The sequence below is a fragment of the Lichenostomus cassidix genome, chromosome 3 (assembly GCF_008360975.1).
Source record: "Lichenostomus cassidix isolate B80296 chromosome 3, HeHo_3.0, whole genome shotgun sequence".
NCBI classification, from domain to species: Eukaryota; Metazoa; Chordata; class Aves; order Passeriformes; family Meliphagidae; genus Lichenostomus; species Lichenostomus cassidix.
Window position 1 is genome coordinate 10,979,680 of NC_139483.1, and position 20,202 is coordinate 10,999,881.

Below are 20,202 nucleotides of genomic sequence, written 5' to 3' on the forward strand. Positions count from 1 at the left end.
TGAAGCCTTTTGCCCCACAGATATAAAACCATGCAGCAGCAGAGCCAGCAGAAAAGTCATTCACACTTTATCACAGCTCAAGAAGCCTGATGCCTCCTTGCCTTAGGGGAGAAAGGAGAGGGTGGGAAGTTCTTCCAACTGCCCAAGCTGGCTTGCTCCCTCACTGGCAAAAGAAGCTAGTGAGCTTCCCCTAGACAAAAATCTTAGCAGGAAAGGCTCCAGATCCCTCTAACAATGCTTATCCTCCTATTCCTCTGTCACTGCCTCAGCCTTAGAGCAGCAACAAGCTCTCTGCAGAGGTACCAGTGCTGTTTCCCAGCCTTGTCAGCACCTCCTCACCCACCAGGTCCCTCCTAGCACAGAGACAAATAGAAAGAGAGAGAAGGGAACAAGAATGTGAGGTTGCAAATGCTGGTTAAATTGTCTTTTCCCTTTTAGGAGCTCCATGCAGAAGACAACACCAGGTTCTGCCAGAAGGATGACAATGAGCAAACATCCTTCAGCGACCACAACCCGCGGCACGAGCCCAAGGGGGGGTTCCGGAGCTCCTTCCGCAAGCTCTTCAAAAAGAAATAAGCAGCCCCGAGAAAGGCAGGCCACAGCCAAAGCACAGCAGTGCTTCCCCAGGTCCCCGAGGGTGGAGACAGACAGCAAGGCCCCAGGATTCCCCCTGACTAACACAGAGGGTGGAGGGTGGGGGAGAGGAGACTCTCACAACTGCCTTACAAATGTATCCTGCTCTTTCTAGCACAGGGCAGGGCCAGGCTTTGGGTTGCAGTGGAGCTCAACCAGCAGGTCCAATAAGCACAGGAACTTGCTAGCTTTCATCCCTACCAGACTGAACTTCCCTCCGTTTTGGAAAGCTTTGGCCAAATCCCACTATCTTCTCCTCCCCCTCATCCCCCAAAACTGCTTGATTTGCCATACATCTTTGCTCTTCCAAATTCAAGGCAGGTCTTATTTGGGCTCACCCACAACAGAAAGGTTACCTTTTCAGCCTTGGCATCCTGGCCAGAAGTCTAAAATTCCCCTCTTTCTTTCCAAATAAACCACCATCAAAGATGTCTCCCAGGAGGCCAGCTCGCATTACCCAGGTGGTTTGAGAAGGTCTAAGGAGCATCAGCTGAAGCACTTGAGCATTGCACTGCTTAATCAGCAACATCCTTTCTTTTGGACTTCCATCACTCCCCAAAATCCTATTTTCACCTTTTATGTGAATGCTGTTTCCTGTATTGCCTCCTGCTGTAGGAATCACTGGTTCTGCTCTCAGAATCGCCCGTATCTCCAGGCAGGTGATGCATGCTGAGCCCAGGCCCTGCCACAAGAGACAGTGTGGATCAATGCAGACACTGGGGAGTGTCCTGCCTCCTGGTCTGTAACATACCTGGAATACACTTTGCTAACTCTTTGGCCTGACACCACCTCACAAACCCCATCACGTGCAGCTTTGGAATGGTTCTTCCAGCTAAAAATTGAGGCACTAGGGCAGGAAAGTTGATGGTGCACCATGTTCAGTCACAGGCCCTCCTTCTCGTGAAAGGACAGATCAACAAGGCGATACACAGGCCACCCTCCTCACACATGGACATGACAAACCCTCAGGAACTCTGATCTGTGCAGAAGACTGAGAGAAGCTCTGCTGTGATACCCACGACACACACTGGTGCAAGAGCACCACTAGCACACTGCAGTACTGCTGAGCTGTGGTGTTACCTGAACGTTCTGAGGGACGTTCTGAGAGCAGTTTCAAGAGCAACTGTGGTTTTATCACCTTGTTTTGGCAAGCCTGGGACACTGGTCTGTCTAAAGGACAGCTTCACCTTAAGAAGTTGTGAACTGTCTCCACGGGACCAACAGCAATGCCTTGGGGGAAATACTGTGAGACTGGGGGCTTGGGATTCCCGGCCTCAGCGCAAAGGTGGCTGAATTTGGGGCCAAGAGAAGAGCACCCACCATGCTGCATGGCTCTCCTGGCTGTGGCAGCAGGACAGGGGAGACCAGAGCAGGTGTCCTTGGATGTAGTAGCCAATACCCACTGCAGATGTAGGGCCCAGAGCTCTCCTGTATAGACTGACCTGCAGCTACCACCTGCTTTTCCTCCTCTGCTGGAGGCAAAGAGGTGTGTGTGATAAGGGCTATCCACACAGACAAAACCCATCCTTTACTGCAATCAAGGTTTTCCCAACATTTCAAGAATGTGGCCAAGAAAAACCCCAGAGATTAAAATGTTTTAGCTGGTGCCTCTCCCATAGATTTTAATGAAACAAAAATTCACTTCTCCTCCTTACAAAAAGGAAAGAAGTATCATATTTTCCTCCCCTAGCTTTTGGAAATTACTCTGGGAAGATTTTTTTTTAATGTGAGGCTTTTCAAGGCAAAAAAAAAAACCCAAACCAACCTCCCATCTCCTTCCCTTTCCCTCACATCTTCATTAACTTACAAATTCCTTTGCCTTTTCCAGTCAGGACTCCTCCATGCTGACCAGCCACTGAATCACAAAGACAATTCCTAAGACTTGGCAGCTTTCAGTCAGACTTACAGGGCCAGGATAGAAATTATGTAGGAAGAGCCAGATACCTGTAACTGAAGCATCAGCAAAGCCTGCACAGAAGTTAGCCACAGACAGAACTATTTTTTGGTCCATGGAATCAGAGCTGTATCATTATGGATGAGTGTCCACTGTAATGCACTGATTCTGTCAAGGGCTCTGATGCTTGTGGTTTTGGTCTCATGTATGTAATGACACTTTTATCCTTCATAGAACAAACCTGCTTTTCATATTTGCCAGGCAGATGCCAGGACTGAAACAGGACAAAGGAAAAAACCTACCTGCAAACATCTCCTGGGTGAGGAAATCCTTCCAAAGTGGCAGACCCTTGCTTGTAAAATGCATGTGCATTTCAGCTTTTATTTTAGTGATTTAAGGCACAGTCAGAACTGCTGGTTATTTCTTTCTGATTCTCTACAAGTTCCTACTTCCAGATCACTTGAGATGTCCTTGTACCTGCTCAGAATCTGCAAAAGTAAATAATATGAATGAATGATGCTCAACACCACACCCACCCACCCTGTTGCAGGATCCATTTCAAATCCATCTTTAGTGTACATGTGCTCTGGATTATTTTTCTTCCTGTGCCAAATAAATGTTGCCTTTAAATAACGCTGCTGCCTCTTGCACTTAATCAGCCAGAAGGCTGCATCCATTAAAAGAAGAAACAAGTGTTTCTCCAGTCCCTTTCTGAGGCAACGTTACTTACACAATCCTGTATCCCTGCAGGACCAGCCATGCAAGGAGACTGTTTCCTACACAAGGTTCTAAGACTCTTATTCAGAACTCAACTGAGTCACTCTCTAGGCTTCAGGTGAAGATCCTGTTGTTGGTGTAGCTCACTGTGACAGATCTTCATCTCCTTAGACTCTTCTAGACCACACCTCTCCATGGGCACACTCCCTGTTCAGGTCAGCCATCCTACACTCAAACAAAAAAAGGCTTATTCCAAAATGGATTCAACAAACTTGTCCAAAGCAATTCTGGTAATATGTGTCCTTGATCACCCACCTTTGTTTACTTTCTTTTAAAAAATATTACAGATGTTTTGCATATTTAGCAGCTAAATTGTCATGCATCTGGCAAAAGGGATTTTATTTTATGTTATCTTATTCTTCCCTTTCAACTTTTCAGCTGCCCAGTACAGGATTTCATATTTGCTTGCTAGAAAGTAAGAAAAAAACCCAAACAACTTGCTCTTTACCTTGTTTCCCTTATAATGTACTATTTTCCACTGAACCAAAGTAAATTTGCTCTCAGTTGACAGAAAAATGCCTTTAAGGGTGGTTTGGTTGTTTAATAGAAAATAAGGAATGGAATTTACAAAGTAAGTTAAAAGCACTTTTGTTTTTACACCTATATTGGGCCACAGTTTTTCTCCTGAAGAAAGACTTCACCTATGTATCGTCTGGGTTTAGAAATGACAATTCAGTAATCTTTTCCATGAAGCATAATGATCTACTACATTCAACAGTGGTACCTCCAGTGATATCACAGAGAAAATCTAGTTTAAAATACACACAAAAGAAAAATAATCAAATATCCCACAATGTCACTCTAAAACTTGAAGGATCTAAATCCAGTGTATTAGCAGGCTCTTACTGAGACAGACCTCTCCCTCCCTGATTTAAGAGACCAACTCTCTGGGCTACCTGTTCCACTGGTTCACCACATTCACTGTAAAAAACTTCTTATTTTTTGTCTAAATCTACTCCCTTTTAGTTTAAAGCCATTACACTTTGTCCTATTGCACAAGGCCCTGGTAAAAAGGCTGTCCCCATCTTTCTTATACACCTAAGAAGTTCTGCTACATAACCCTGCCTACAGTTTGCAGTGTTTTTGGCTGACTTTTAGCCATATGTCAGCTCTCTACAGTAACACAGCAATTCTCCAGGCCTCCACATGAGCACATTTCATTGTCCAGCTCACATCATCACCCCAAGCCACACCCTACCAACCAGGGTCATTTTATCCAGGAGAAAGAAAGCACCATTAAAACGATTTAATTTTCTATCTGAAAAGTATTGTCACTAATGCAAACATGATCCAAGTAAGAAGCCAGTCCAGAAAAAATATTACTAACACAAAGCTGTCATGACACAAACCAGCGGCTTAGCAGTTGTATTCAACTCCTAAATGCTACAGGTTTGATCTTCACCCCTGTCCTTCCTGTTTGCAACTGAGTCACCACCATGATTTGTGCACTGTGACTATCCCATGGGGCTCCAAAGAATGTTTACTTTAGGTTCTTGCATGGTGAACACTGTTACCTGTTGTCCCCGTATCTCACCAGTAAAGCACTTTTTATCCTCAACCACAAATAGGAAACAGCATTCCCCATTTCACAAAGGAAAGCAGAGACCTACTGGCATTTAAGAAATCTGCTGATTAGCAGGAGCCATGGAGGTCTCTCCTGGTTGAGGAACCTGGCCACTGGGTCATTCCTTGGGCCTGCTCTGCCTTGGCTGCACAACTGCACAGACAAATGTGCTGAAGAAGAAATACAGATCAGAAAGTCTGTTTATGGAGTTTTCCTGGTAATCCACTGAGGAGCTAATAATTTAGGTAACACCGACAACAGTGTGTTCATCATGGTGCTTTTATCCAAAGAACCCATAACCTAAACTACACCTCCTGTGGCTTGAGAGTTTCTACAAAGCTCCCATATAAGGCTATCCTTTGAAGCCAAATTTTTGAGATCCTCACTTTGGTTTTTTTTGGCCAGAAAAAAATGTTTCGAAACAACATTGTTAAAGACATCAAAGAAGGAATACAACTGACAATTTCAAGATTTGACTACAATGAGAACTGCCATTCTTGCTGATGAAATGCTTTCCAAAATGTAATGGCCACACTAAAGGATCAAAGGGCCCTGATTAATGGCATTGCTGAAAGCATTAAAAAAGGCAATTTCTGCCATCATTCAACTGACACCATCTTTAACCAACACAGCTTTCCAAGGTGCTGAAATGTGTTCTTCTTCCAAAGAAGAAATGTGAGGAAATTTTACAAGCCCCATGAGCCATATGAACTGAAGATGAGACACTTTATGCTTCACATACCTACTGTAAAGGAGATTACAGAGCTTCTTTTCTTCAACAGCTGTGATCCATTCCTGTCCCAGTCTGGTCTGGAGCTGAAGAGCAGCACACAGGTTTATGGATATGTCAGAATACTTACAACATATGTGTTTTGTCATTTGTATTTTGGACAGAAGAAGCTACTGTAAAGATTAATATGTTTGATTTTTTCTAACGTGTCATACAGGATGTGTGAAACATTTTAAAAGGTATAATAATTCACTTTGGGAGTAACCCAGCTTCTCAGCTATCACTGAATTATTACTTTGTAACATGCCAAAACCAACATCTCTTCAGTCTCTTATTACTAAAATACATACACTGAACTAGGAAAAATATGTACCACAGGATGGGCTTTCATGCCCTTCAGTGCTTAACTGAAAAACTAAGTTGAACATTTGTCCGTGTAATAATTTAACGTATGTCAGCCAAACATATCTTTATCTTTATTTCAATTAAATTAAAAACAATCTGCAAGTATATTTATGCAACATTCACTATATACACACGATTTATGCAACTGCAAGGCAATTCTATGTATGCTGATTAATCTATTGTTAGTAAAACATGACAATAGCTATGGAAGTTGACAAGTGACTGTTTTCATGGCATGACTGAAAAAGAATAGCTACTAGCCATGAAATGGATTATCAGTAAACCTTAAAAAGAACATGACATAACCTAGCAGAGATTAACAGTCTTCTAAATGTAGTATATTTGCTTCGGATGATAGTGCTGCTTTTAAAAAAAATTCACTGTCACCTTAATGATGTAAGACTTTCATCAGCTCTATCTAAAGAAAGCAATAATTAGACATTATGCTTCCTGGCAAAAATTTATTTTTGAACTGGCACCACAGTATTTCAGAAAATAATAATAAAGTACCTCTTTGGTGAAGCCTAGGTACCCCCTACTACTCATTGTAACAACTTGTAAACAGGACCACAATACAGTGCTTTGCCTTAATTCTAGCTCGGTTAGGTACCACAGATCTTCCTCACAGTCCTTCTCATAATTTTAGGAAGGTATTTTAAAGCAGGGAGTAAGTAAAGCAAAGGAAAATTAAGAAGGATATAAAGTTCCCTGTTTGAGATTTAAAAAAAGTGCATAATGTTTTCATTCCAAAAACTGTGCCACTGTATGGAACTGATGGATACAAGACTGTTTTTCCTTCCTGTACTGGACATTATTGATCATTACACAAACACAGTCTCTGCTCATTGGCCAAAGAAGTCTCTCCAGACTGTTTACAATCAGCTGTCCAATTACTTTAGAACAATGTCCTGCATACTAAAACAAGAATAGCAAGTTAACCGGGTTTCCCACTAGAAAGTCTGTTTTTGCAATTCCATTTCTGTACACTACATTTCCAACTCATTGGAGAGTTCTTAGTGTTTGGCATACACATCCCAACTCCTTGACACCACCAGGTTCAGTGCATCCATTGCCAGCAACAGACATAGCACCAGGAAAATGCGACTCCCAGCGCAAGGGACAGTTCAGGAGGAGGGGGCATTCTCCAGCAAGGGCGGCCCATCCCGATGCATCGATGGGTGCGTGTGCTCCCTTTTGTAAGTTTTTGGAGGAAGCTTTGGGATATGTTGAGAAGTGCTTTGTCGTGGAGGAACGGGTGGTCCAGCAACAGAAGGGAGGTCCACATCCTGCGGTATCAAAGGCGGCGACGGCAGATGCCTCCGTGCTACATGTGGAGAAGGTGTCTGGGGGGGAGGGGGCGTGAAGGGAGAGGGGCTGTTTGGGAAAAAGGTGTTACCCAGTTCGCTTTTTCTCCCCAGGGGTGGAGGCTGGAGGTGTAGTGGTGAGCTAGAGAAAACATCTGGAGTTCGCACAGGTTCCCGTGGCGGGAGCTCGGGAGGGTTTGCAGTGGTAACACACGAGTCAGAGATGCAGGTCCGATCAGGCACCGAGTACCTTGGAGAATACACTTTAGAGGTTGGTTGCCTAGGAGGGATCGCTGGTGGGTTGTCCAGGTGTGCAGAAGTAATCTGAGGTACACAAACATTTCATTCAGTAAAATTCCAGAGTGGCAGCAGAAGCACAGAACCATGCTGTGAAAGAGAAGCTGCACTCTTGCACTGCAGATTGCTCTTAGCGGGGGTGCACCAACACATGAGTGAACAGCCAAGGATGGAAGGAATGAAAATGCAGAGAGGGACAAGGGCAAGGCAAAGGATGGTCAAAGGAACAATCTCCATGCTAGTTCCAGGTCTGCTTGCTGGGGAGGTTGGGATATCTTCCAGCACCTCCCCAGTAGCAAGCATGTGGAGTGAGTAAACATGCCAGGCATTTCTTCAAGAAAATGAAGAAAAGGGAGAGGCCGATGATGCTGAACAAGGGAAAAATAAACTATGCTCAGAAGATGGAGTTAGGTAGTCAGAATTATGGAAGTGAACAGTTCCCAAGATGCAGACCATAGGGACAGGGCAACTGGTCTCCAACACTCTATCACATACACAGTGTTTTCAAATACATTTTGGTGATGTGCTAAATTCCGCTGACTGACAGCACAGTTGCCTGTAGTCTGAAAATGACTTGCTGAAGAGCCACTTACAAGCCCTCCTCAAAGATATATTCTCTCTGAAGTGATTTTGAGTGAGATTTTCAAACCTGAAGTCATAAACAAGCTTCCACTGAAATCAGGTGAAATTTGATGCTGTCTGCAACACAGGCTGGATCAGATCCACATTGCCAGACAAATGCAAAAGGAAAATGTAGCAATGGCTTAAGCAGGCAGGCAGACGGGATGGGTAAGCAAGAGGGGAAAGCAAGCACTTGAGCACCACAGCATCAGGGTCAAATATCCTGGTGAAACTTTCCAGAGGACTGAGTTGTGTACAGCACTTTCCATCATTACTGCTCATCAGTTCTTTATCCCCATTCATACATCCTAAAATGATACCTTGGAACAATTATCCCAGATGGAAACATCTGCCTGAAGCCTCGAGTCCTCAAGGCAATGCAAGGGCTTGAGCATGGCACATCAGTAGATGAGACATCTCCAACCCTAAATTTAGGTCCTATCTGTTTCCATTTGTTGGAGATCAAGACATAGCAAGGCAGAGCTATGAAGGCTTGAAATACATGGCTGCTTATTCTTTCACTTAGAGTTCTTAAAAAAAAAAAAATAAATGTACTGTCTTTAAGAGTTACTTTTCTATCATACCCTGTGCCCCTCTTCTCCCAGAAAAACGAATGACCTTTTTTCCCCTTACTTACTTTTGACGGGGAGGATTCAGCTGGGGCAGATTCTGGTCTTCTTCGCGGAGGAACAGGAGGAGGGACAGGGGCGTCATCTGAAGTTTTGGTAAAGTTTATGGATGACACAGAAGCAGATCCTAGTGGACATTAAAAAAAATGTTGTAATGATGAAACGTTTCAATATTGCTGCCAATAAAGGTGTCATAAATAACTATGCAATTGCTCATAAAGCGTCATGAATCAAGGAGTTAAATAAAGACAACAAAAAAAGCCTCTAATTTGCAGCTTCCAGACAAACTGCTTTTCTAAGCTGCAAAGCTCTCTGTGGCCCTCAGTTCCTGAACAGTCTTAAGTAATCCTCCAGACTAAAACCACACCACAAACTTGTTCTTATGTCACAACAGGACTAAAACCATATCCTGAACCTGCAGTTGATGGATGCAACAGCGAACAAATTTTCTTCTTCAGAGGATTTCCAAAGACCTGGCTTGGACACTCAGCAATGGCACTGCTCTGCTAGGCAACTTCTGCCTTTAGGAAGTCATTTCACCTCCTTGTGGCAACCAGCTGAACATAGGAGTGACCTCTGAAAGCCCTCATATGTGAAAGGAGCCTATATCTATTGTTAATTATTGAGTGCACACCATAAAGTATGAGCTTCCTTATATGTTGGGGAAGACAAAACAAAAACAGCTGTGGACAGGTCCTGATGGATTTAAAGCAAGGAAATACTGATTTTAAGTTCTGCAGGAAAACCATCCATGTACACTGAAATCAATTCTGAATTGCAGGTAGCAGAATAAAGCACCCACAAAAGATTCAATTTTTATTCTCTCTGTTCACCATCAGATACTCACCAAATACATTCACCACATATACATATAGCAGCAAATCACACAAAAGTTTGTTTGACACATACATGGACCCTAGAGATTACATCTGCCCTCTGTTTTCATAGTTCCTCCAAAGATTTGTAAAAATCTCTCCATAATAAACCTAATTCTGTTTCGTTCCTCCTTTATAACACAAACTTTTTAAAGAAAAAAGGAATAAAAAACACAAAAATTTTTTGCTGCTACAAGGAGACAAAAGCAACCATTTCTACAGCCACTTAAGAAAGCTAAAGATGATTTCCCCTGTCCAATACCACAAAATGCAACTGGCACAGGCTGGCTGTGAGCACCTACTTGTATGAAAAGGACTGGAAGGATCCGAGTCGAACACACTGCAGGCGTCTGTGGTACTGGAAGTGGCAGAAGCAGGGGGAGGAGTCAGAGGGGTCCTGGGGGAGTTTGGGGCAGATGCTGTGGCTTCAGTCTCACTCTCTGGGATGCGGCTGTAGCTGATTTTCCTTGGCTCCTGCTGCAGGGGTGTGGGATGTCTCATGGTACCTGGCCTTGGATTAGAGGGACGAACACCCGGGGACTTGAGAGGGTAGCTGTATTTCTTGGGCTGAAAGAAAACAAAATATTAAACTAAATCAAAAGGCCATGGGATCACCTAAATGTAACTTTGTAGTAATGAAGTCAGAGATCTAAAATAACTTCTGCCATCTACAAAAGACAAATGTAAGCACTTTTTGAAAAAAAAACATTCAAATAATTGAATACTAACAAATCTTGGAGGAGGCTTGACATTTCGTGGCTCTATCTCCAATGACTTGTTGAACAGATAATCCGTAAACTCTGTCTCCACGCTGTTTCCCATTGGATTCAGATTTTCAAAAAATCTCTGAAACACAAGAAGGCAGACAACTTGTCAGCTAAGATGCCTCTTAATACTGCTTGTTTCTACTGCACAAATTATCCCAACTGTTCAAGAGAAGAGAGAAAATGCTGGAGTCAGAGGTAATGACAAATTTTTAAGTTATTAAATCTGTTTGCTGCCAGCCCTTTTCTGGGCATTGCCACTGCTATGCTTGGCCTGAAAACCAGCTCTGCAAGTACCCTAAATGCTTTCTGCAGCTCAAAAACAGACCAGGTTAGCTCAAACACTTCCAGAAGAAGCTGCAAACTGTCCACAAAACTGATCCCACAATGCATTCTGTCAAAGACTGCGGAGAACAAATGAAAAAAAAAAACCCTTGCAGAATCTCTTAAGATAACCTCTCCTATGACTCTCTGAAAGTATATAGCTAAAAAGATGGTCAGAAAAAAGAAAAACAGGAAAGCAACCAGAAAGGACCAAGGAAAACAAACACCAGGAGAAAGAAAAATGTGAGTATCACCATCATTAACACATGGTGTAATACAGTGCTATCAGGTAAACCTGGAAAGATAAAGACAGTGTGACAGAGGAGGAAAAGACAACTAGGCTCACTGTACAAATAACTTCAACTGAGTGAAGGACAATGAGAATCTGCCAGTTTCAGTTCCTGTTTAACACTGATCAATAACATCTATCAATGTCCCAACAGCTGATGAAAAAATGAAACAAACCCCAGAAACTGCAAACATTGAGCTTTCTTACAGAGAGACCCAAGAGAGGTATAAAACCAGGTCTTCTCCTCATCTCTGATTCAGTCAGACTGAATCTATGTGAATTCAGTCTGTCCTTATGGTCTGTAAGCTGACAGAATCACCACAGAAGGAAATCATGTCACTTACCCTGATGTCAAATTCCACTCTTAAACAATATGGCTGGTTCTGGTACTGCTGTATCTCCCCTGTTATCTCAGCTACCTTTCTTCTCTTGCTGAAGTTTATAAGGTCTTTCCCATGTCGCTTGAGAAATTCAGGATTGCCTTCTTCTGTTTTCAAAATATTGGTTAAGTAAATCCCTAAAGGGCACACAGAAGAGGTTCTCAACACAGAGTACAAAACGAGGAGGAAATCACAACTGGAATACAAGGAATTCTTAGAGAATTTAATTTGTGCACTGCAATTATTTAGAAAACTTCTCTGTTATGATGAACAAGAGAATTGCTCCTCAATTTCCAATAAGGGCAACAACTTAAATATTTTAACACACCTTTTCTAGAAAGCTGCCTTTATGCATCAAAGTCCCAGAACCTGTGCATCTTTCTATGGTTTAGGAAACTCACACAACTGAACACTAAAAAAGGACACTGAATAGAAGTGGTTTCTCTTAGCTCCTCTACTCCAATAGACACCCCAGCTAAACTTCAAAAATTCTTTTCAGGTTTCCTGGCTTCATAACTGCATCAAATCATTTGAAGATTAGAAAGGAAAAAGTGCTCTCCACTCTACAGATCATGTGTCTGGAATTGTAATTGTGACGTGACAGAAATAACTGAAGCAATTCACATGTGATCCTGCTAACCTCTACTCATCCCTGAAGAGGACAGAAGGTTTCTTAGTTGATCTTATCTTTCTTTGCATAGCTCTGGAGTATATCTTTCCCCCAATCTGTAAAAGGCTAAAAAAGCCATCAACACTATTTTCTTTCAGTTTTGGCCTGAAGCCTGTGTTGGACAAGTGCAATGTCCAGACTTGGAGCTGATCTGCACCAAACATTTAAGTGTCTTGTTTAAGAACAGGAATCACATGTGGTTAACATCACAGTCTGCTAAATGGCAGCAATCTACTTCAAAAAATAACTGTTCGGTCTGGTGATAAAGAGAAGGCTTTCTTCCCAAACTCTCTTTTTATAGAAATAAGACCTTTTAATAGAAATGGGACTTGAGCTTTATTTCTTGGAACTCTTGATGAGGAAGCTGGTCCTTTCTTTCTCTACTACTCAATGGCAATAATATTTGTAATTGGCCACCTTCTATTGAGAGTATTTCTGGTTGTAACAGTTCAAACCACATTCAAAGTAAAAATCCGTAAATATAGAAATAAGATATTGCAGATACACTTATTTTTACTGCCAATAACATCTCCCATGAACAGCCACTTTAGTTTGGTTTGTTTTTCCATATATATGCAATTCATGTCTGGGCACCTGAAATTCCAATCCACCTGTCCTGCTGAAATTCACTTCTCACTGTTTGTTCATACTCTGTTTAGTACCTTGGCTCAATACTTCCCAAATGTTAATGTGTGACACAGCTCACCCAAACCAAACGTACTCACCAAAAAAAGGCACACAAGGAGGATTAATGGACCTGAGTTTTGCCAAGTATTTCTTGTAATGGTCCTCACTTAGCTCATAAGCTTCTTCTAAGATCTTCTTCTGGCGACTTGGAATTTGCTTAAAGAAGAGATCAAATGGCTTATTTGGAAAGAGAAAGTGAAGGCACAGCCCAGCAACAATACTAAGAGCAATGGTCTCCCACTGGTATTTGAATCAGGGAGCATGAGGACAGTGCCCCACCATCCAGATGCCCTTCTTAAGTGAGGGGGCATTTCTTGCTTCTGAAGCCAAGGGAGTAACCCTCTCTCTTACACCCTGATTGATTAATTTCTTGGGGGATTGACTTTCCTTGCTCCTTCTTTGAAGCACATGTTTACTGACAAGACAGGCTTTTAGTGGAGCTAAAGTACCCTGCATTACACTGCCATAGCAAAAATGGAAAACATTTCACTGTACCTCAAATGTGTGATCCAACCTATAAACTGCTGCGGAGTTCATGGCACTGACAATCTCAAGGACACCATTAAAGTTGTTTAGCTCTTGAAAAACTTGCAGGATCTCAATTATCCGGCTCACTACAATTACTCTTTCCTCTAGGTTTTCTGTTTCTACAATGCATCTAAATACACAAGAACATTGGGGTTTGTATTAAAGCACTGATGAGGTTTCCAAAATCAAATATTAAGTTGTAAACACAAATAAATATGATTTTATTAAATTACTTGAGACAGTTCTGAAAATGTTTTAGAGATTTAAAAATATTCTAGGAATAAAAAAGCTTGAGATCATTATGTCAAAATTCTCACAGGGTCCAGTTTTAGCATCTGAACACTGAAACAGGAATTCTCCCAGAAGAGAATTTTTCACAGTATACTTGTGAATGGACTGTAAATGTCCAGATATGGAGTAAGTGCAGATTCAGGAAAGTCACTTACTTTTCAAACCACAAAGTTAGGTTAGTTGTATGCCTTATCATTTTGAGAAGGTTGGGAGAATTAATTTCTTTATCTTCCTTCGTCCACACACTTCCAACTAGTTCAGATGGCTGCACAGCTCTGGAAGAGTAGATGCATTATCAAAAAATGTAATTAAAAGCAGGAAAGAAAGTATTCTTTTTCCAAACTCTCTTGATTTTCACTGAATTTGGAATTTCTATTTAGAAATAAATTCTTAAGGTATCACTTCTCTTCTATAATATTAGACTCCCCCAATGACTAAATAACTGTTATTTCTATGCCTTTTTTTCAGACTGTAAATATTTCTTAATCTATGTGACTCTTAACCACCTCTATTCATTTAAATGAAGAATGAAATCTCCATCTCATTCATCTATTCATCTCATAATAAAATGTGAGCTTCCAATGCCTGCACAATTTCTCATACACAGCTGATGAGATCTCACATGGTCCTTAATTCACTTCATAAACCAGGATATGAAGAAAACTGATTTAATGATTGCTCATACTTCTCAAAGGTTGGTCTACTCAGAAAATATCAAGAGAATGCTGGAGCACTCTTGAGGATAAAACAAATACCATATTTCAGAAGGTTTTTTCCTGCAAAAATACTAATTAATACACACCACCAGTAAAATCCCTTGACTTCTGTGGGGCTTCACATCAGAGGCCCCCAGAAACAATTTCCTGCTGGAGAATATTTTGATTTGTGCCACGTGTTTCTCAGTGTAGGAAAGTTACCTGTAAAAATCCGACTCCAGCAAAGTGAGCTGCCGAGCGATTTCTATGGGATGCAAAGTGAGCAAATCAAAAGTCTCTGTGTGGCCTGGTTTGCTTATGTGCCACTCAATTGCTGGAGGGGGGCTCTCAAAAGTGATGTTGTGGCTTGGCCCAATGGCTTGTGCCTGCTTTTTCCTGTTGATTATCTTTGTGATGGATTCAACCCACTTCTTCATGGCTTTGCCTGGCACACGGAGAAAATTACTATTTAGTTAATCCTGTTTTTCATAAGACATCAGTATAATTCAGAAATCTTTGGATTTAACCCCAAAACCTACTAAATTTAAGCAATCATATATTCTTTAGGATTGCTGTTCTCACACGAGTCTGGAAGTATCCAAAGATAGAAAGAATTCCTCAACAGCCAATGCTGAGAATGACTTTGCCCAAGCACAAATCAGAACTCCTGCTCCAAATTAGACTCCTGCTCTGATTTAGGTGCTTTTCTTTCTTTTCTGAATTTACAGTGAGTTTATGGGAACAAACCTTCTTTTGCCCAAAATGCACTTCTGCAAACACCCTCACCTTTATACCTTGGGTAAGAGCACATGATTACCTCAAATAACCTCGAAAGCCAAAATAACAAACAGGGAGAAGCTTCTTCCTGTACTGCATTTACCATCAAAGCTCAGAATAAAATTGAAAGGCCAAATGCCTTCTTAGTTCCGCAGAATTTCACGCACAAGTCCATTGAAAATTTACCAGTAATAGCCATTGAACTAGCTGGCTCTTTCTCCCCTGTTTTTAATGGCTAAAATAACCATTAAGTACTTCTCTGACATAGTATTTTCCTACAAACTGCTCCAGTGTCTGTCTCAGTTTTATTTAAAAGGAAACAGGAAAAGTCTGTACAATCACAACTGCAAGGTGTCCTATGGTTCTAATATGCACTGTGAAGTAGCTGGAAACTCTTGTTTCAAAGAAATAGTGGTTTCCACCATCAAGCTTTTACCAAAATTAACCCTGTGTAAAGTTTAAAACGACAATCAAAGCAATTGCTCTGTCCTGATCACTACTCAGTTCTTATTATTTTGCATTATATCAGTCCCTTTAAAACAAAAATCATAATTTTTTAAAATAACCATTATTCTGAACAGAAGCCAGATTTTGAATAATTGTGTGTGTGTGTGTGTGTGTGTGTGAGTGTGTTTAATGAAGGTTTATTTTATGCTCTTTATGAAGTATTTAATAAGCAGTAGGCCTGTTTTTCCTGAAAGCAAAGTTGATCACATTGCATATCTTTGAAAAGAGATGCTTTAGGATAAATGTCAGCACTCAAGAAGCTGTAAATACCTCTTACTGTTCCAATGAACTCCTCCAAACGTTTCAGCAGATCAGCATCTCTTTCAAAGTCATAGAAGTGGTGCTCTACCCAGTGTCGGCACACATTTAATACTCTGCAGAAGTAAAGAACAAGTAAACACTCTACACCTCAGTCTACCTCCCCTACCAAAGCAGCTGCAAGAAAGGCCGCTGGCATCAGGAGGAGCCAGTGCAGCCAAAAGGTGGCACTTCAAAAGACTCACAGGAATTCAGAGTGGCTCACAGTGATGCAACACTCACCGTAGCTGCACAGGTTGAATATATTCTTTCCTAAATCTTTTCAGCTCTGCACTAAGAGGTTGGTCTCCGTTCTCCATGGCAATACGGTCAGCTTCTGTTGGCTCAGGCTCTGGAATTTCAAATCTAGCACAGAAGATGGGGATAAGCACTAGGCCAACATTAAACTAGTCTTGGGCACAAGCTTCTGGATATAAACTTGTATGTTTTACTGGCAATCCTTGAATCTGACAACTTTTTAAAAGGTGTTTGAAGTGAATCAAAACCAACTGGAAAGCCAGAATCTTACACACTCCAAGTAAAAAAAAAAACAAACAAAAAAAGCACTTCATAAGAACAGTATTTTTAACAGTGGCATACCTTTCTATTAGCAAACTCAGCAACTCTTGAGGTCTACAGAAGGATCTATATGTTGTGAGAAAAGTCCGAACAAAGTTGGGATCTAAGACAAAGAATAATTTTACACTTATGTCAGCAATTACCTGATGGTTTTCTTCCTTTACAATAATTTCAATTATCCTTAAAATTAAGGATGTCACCTATCAGTTTACAAAGAAAATGATATAAACCAAAATGGATTTGATAACAATTCAAAACCTCCTAAAATAGCAATACAAAGCAAAGTTTAAGAACAGTGCTCATTCTGTTGAATGTTCACAATAATGACTTTCCCCCCTCCTTTAATTATTAAGACAGGATTCTTTCCTAACAGATTTGAAATTAACGAATAGATGATTTTATTTACGAGTAAACAACTTCGGTTTTGACAATGATCAGGACAAGAACTCAAAAGACACATCAAGTAACTGCACTGGGTAGAAATGACCTCTTCCAGGGAAGAAGGTTTCCCCTAAACTGGCACAACTGATAACCCATCATGGTTACAGCAGCCTAGATATTTTTTCAGCTGACAGCTATGTTTGAGGTTGTATTTATTTCACTTTAAGAAAATAAACCAATTTCATTTAAATTGACCAATCACATATCAATTCGTTTAAAATATGAAAATGTGTTTTAGAAACAATCACATATTCAAAACAGAAAACCAAAGTGCCTCCCATAATTACAACAGCAAACCCATTTGTTTTCAAACATGAGGAAATGCAGTGACAGCTCACTGGCACTGCATAGAGCTGACTAGAAACAAGGTTAACACCATTATCACTGAACAGAATTAATGAGCAGATTGCAACAGCTTTGCATATTAAATCCATACCCAGATTTTAAAATCAAACCCCAGCTGATAATTATCCCAACACAGAGTAGCTGAAGAGAAGCTCACAGGACTTGAAGCAAGAATTCCTGTAGGTTGTAACATGTAGGATAAAAAGGCTGCATTATTTGACCTAACACTCTATTGGACTTGTTTCCCAGAATATGGATTTTTAAGGAGTTGTTTTAAAATCCTCCTTAACCCTTTACCAGCATCTTGTCCATTTGAATAAACATTCTATCTTTCTTAGATCCCACTGAGTTGTTCATTTGGGCAACAGTTTACTGTGATGCGTTGCACACCTCAACTGTATCATGTAACACAGCATTTCCTTGCAATTCTGTTGCATGATACTTCTCATTTCTTAAACAATTGGCTATTCTGCTTCACCCGTGTCCTTCATTACTCCATTTTCCTAACCATAATCACTCTCCCACCAGTCCTTGAAACTGTCCAAAATTATTTTCAAAGGCAGAACTCCAATACGTTTTGCACAAAAAGGTCATCCCTGTTTGCATCATCTTCATCATGAAAATACACAATTTCTGTGCTGAAGAAGCACAGTAACTCATGCTTTCACAGTCTGCAAATCTGTACACAGCATCTACACTAAACAGATTTTGTCTACATGAAAAAGAAAGCTTTTAGAGCAATTAACATTTTCAGATCACTGCAAGCTCTGAGTCATAGCTACTGTTATTAACAGGTAAGGTCAGAATATAAATCCACAATACATATTGAATTTCAAACGAAGTAGATCAGAAAATCAAATCTAGCTTTGTTATCTTACTAGCAACGACTGTGACTCAAAATAGTGTACAATATATGAGTAAGTGTTAAAAAAATACAGACAACACTAGTTAGCCAGGATGTCTGCTCATGTGATAATTCTCTCTTCAATGCAGCCAATTTGAAAGCTAAAAAAGAACAATAACTGTTCTACGAGGATTTATAAATAATCACCCTTGAATTCCTTAAGAAAGGAAACGGACACTATGATGACGCACAAGCACTCTTAACATATCAAAGCTTTAAAAATAGAAGAGAGCTGCCCTATAGATAAAAAAAAAATGACTTTAAAATCTTGGTACCAGCTAACCCAGCTGCTCATAAACAAGAATCGGGCAAGAGGATTTAATGAATGTAGAAACACATCAAAACAAGGAAACCCACCAGAATATGCAAACAGGGTCAGAACGTGAACTTCTAATTAAAGGGCAGTTTCTCTCATGTAAAAATACATGGAAAGCTACTTTTGCAGAGATTTCTCCCTGTTTTGCTGCTCCACCACAGGATAGTTTGGACAGTCTCACCTTGTGGCCAGGTGCCCATCAGGGCTGTCTCCCTGTCTGAGCTGTTGCAGTGGTTGGATACCTCCCACCCCCAGCAGCACTGTTTCCTTAGAGCCATCCCTGTTCCACAGCATTGTAAAGAAATTCTGGCTGATCAAATGGTTTGTGCATTGTCTGGGGGGGGTGAGGGATGAAAAATAAAAGGTCCAACACCTGTATCTACAAATGAGATTGATTGTGTGGATCTTCACATATGACAAAAAAGTTGACACCTGATTTGACTACAGCAACTAACTAAATTGACTTGCAACAAATTCATATCACCTCTGCAAGTGTATCTGTAATTGTTCCTTACACGACTTGACCTACAAAGTTAAAAACCCACAGAAAAGTCACAGCTATAGTAAGTACTGTCTTCAGACTGTCAGATCAAGGGCTGCCATAACCAGTCATACTGTATTTGAGAAAAATTGCCTCAGAAAAGTAATGGCTTGCTGTTCTGGCATATGAATATAAAGCCAATAAAGTATTTTTTAAGATTACCATCACATATACAGAATCCTGTGTGGGGCAAGAAAAGCATTTCTACAGTCTGAAGCTGTTTGGTTACATATCACCACAGCATTCATCTTCCCAGGTCTCTAAGCAAAGGAGAAGCCTTGGACTCAGCCTATACATGTGTGAAAGAGCTAACCTGTTAATATGGAGAGCTGCTGCCCTACTGACTGCATCTCACAAGATGCAACAAAACCCTGAACGACTTACATCACAAACGGATCATGTTTCCAGTACAACAGAGCATTTTTGGTTGAGTCACTCTATCTCTTATTTCTTTGTTGCCCTGGAAAAGACTGCATGGAATGGTGAGAACAATGATGTTTTTCCTCACAGATAACCAATCATAAAACAGAAGGTATAGAAGATAAGAGAACTGAGAAATTATGCACAATGCAGCAATTCAGCATCAGGTCCACTAAGATCTTTAAAGCTACAAAGACAGGCTAAACACATTACAAGACAACCTCTTTTATCCTTTTGGCCAAAGTCTTTCAGGCCATCTCACGGTAGCCAGGTTTTTAGTTTTGTCATAAAATAATTTTTGTTAATTCTTTGGCAAAGACAATGCTAGCTTTAAAAATAATAATAATAATAGCAAAGTGCCTTCCTTTCTCCAAGGCTGAGTTGTTTGATTTAGCTTTCAAGGCTGTAAAATTATGTGATAAATCATGATTATAAAATCCAAAGCCAAGAGTTAGAAGTTTATAAAGCTACAAGAAAATGAAGACAGGTACACAACTGCTCAGGTAAAAACTGCCAGCACAATATTGCATTTGGCTTTCTAGTAAATGTTAGGAAAATTCAAGGAAATTAAAAGAAGAGCAAGAAAAATAACAAAGCAAAGAGATATAACTACAAGTATTTTAAAGAGGAAACAGAGTACTAAACTACACAAATTATATTCTGCTTACTCCTCACTTCTTTCAAATAAATATTCCTGATGTATGCAGGGTATCTAGGA

The 20,202-nt window shown here is 40.6% G+C and overlaps 3 protein-coding genes across 15 annotated transcripts in view; 1 reads left to right on the forward strand and 2 right to left on the reverse strand.

Moving 5' to 3' along the window:
- ARHGEF33 (Rho guanine nucleotide exchange factor 33) overlaps nucleotides 1-1,325 on the forward strand; it is a 29,202-nt gene extending 27,877 nt beyond the window's left edge. For all 8 annotated transcript variants that reach the window (XM_085054432.1, XM_085054433.1, XM_085054438.1 and 5 more), the window contains one exon: nucleotides 439-1,325. In XM_085054432.1, coding sequence (XP_084910558.1) covers nucleotides 439-576 — 138 coding nt within the window. In that variant the 3' untranslated portion in view covers nucleotides 577-1,325. The remainder of the gene's footprint in view (nucleotides 1-438) is intronic.
- Nucleotides 1-3,145, reverse strand: part of DHX57 (DExH-box helicase 57) — a 49,396-nt gene extending 46,251 nt beyond the window's left edge. For all 3 annotated transcript variants that reach the window (XM_085054424.1, XM_085054420.1, XM_085054423.1), the window contains exon 1: nucleotides 2,830-3,145. The gene's annotated coding sequence lies outside the window, so the exon portion shown is untranslated. The remainder of the gene's footprint in view (nucleotides 1-2,829) is intronic.
- Nucleotides 3,146-3,820: 675 nt separating this feature from the next.
- SOS1 (SOS Ras/Rac guanine nucleotide exchange factor 1) overlaps nucleotides 3,821-20,202 on the reverse strand; it is a 46,174-nt gene continuing 29,792 nt past the window's right edge. For 3 of the 4 annotated variants that reach the window (XM_085054428.1, XM_085054429.1, XM_085054430.1), the window contains 12 exons: nucleotides 16,539-16,620; nucleotides 16,182-16,304; nucleotides 15,912-16,015; nucleotides 14,580-14,802; nucleotides 13,818-13,937; nucleotides 13,339-13,501; nucleotides 12,882-12,999; nucleotides 11,451-11,623; nucleotides 10,459-10,575; nucleotides 10,032-10,296; nucleotides 8,863-8,981; nucleotides 6,053-7,631 (listed from right to left, as the gene is read on the reverse strand). In XM_085054428.1, coding sequence (XP_084910554.1) covers nucleotides 7,128-7,631; nucleotides 8,863-8,981; nucleotides 10,032-10,296; nucleotides 10,459-10,575; nucleotides 11,451-11,623; nucleotides 12,882-12,999; nucleotides 13,339-13,501; nucleotides 13,818-13,937; nucleotides 14,580-14,802; nucleotides 15,912-16,015; nucleotides 16,182-16,304; nucleotides 16,539-16,620 — 2,111 coding nt within the window. In that variant the 3' untranslated portion in view covers nucleotides 6,053-7,127. Of the gene's footprint in view, nucleotides 5,685-6,052; nucleotides 7,632-8,862; nucleotides 8,982-10,031; nucleotides 10,297-10,458; nucleotides 10,576-11,450; nucleotides 11,624-12,881; nucleotides 13,000-13,338; nucleotides 13,502-13,817; nucleotides 13,938-14,579; nucleotides 14,803-15,911; nucleotides 16,016-16,181; nucleotides 16,305-16,538; nucleotides 16,621-20,202 lie in introns of those variants that run through there. The other variant, XM_085054431.1, reaches the window with a different exon arrangement.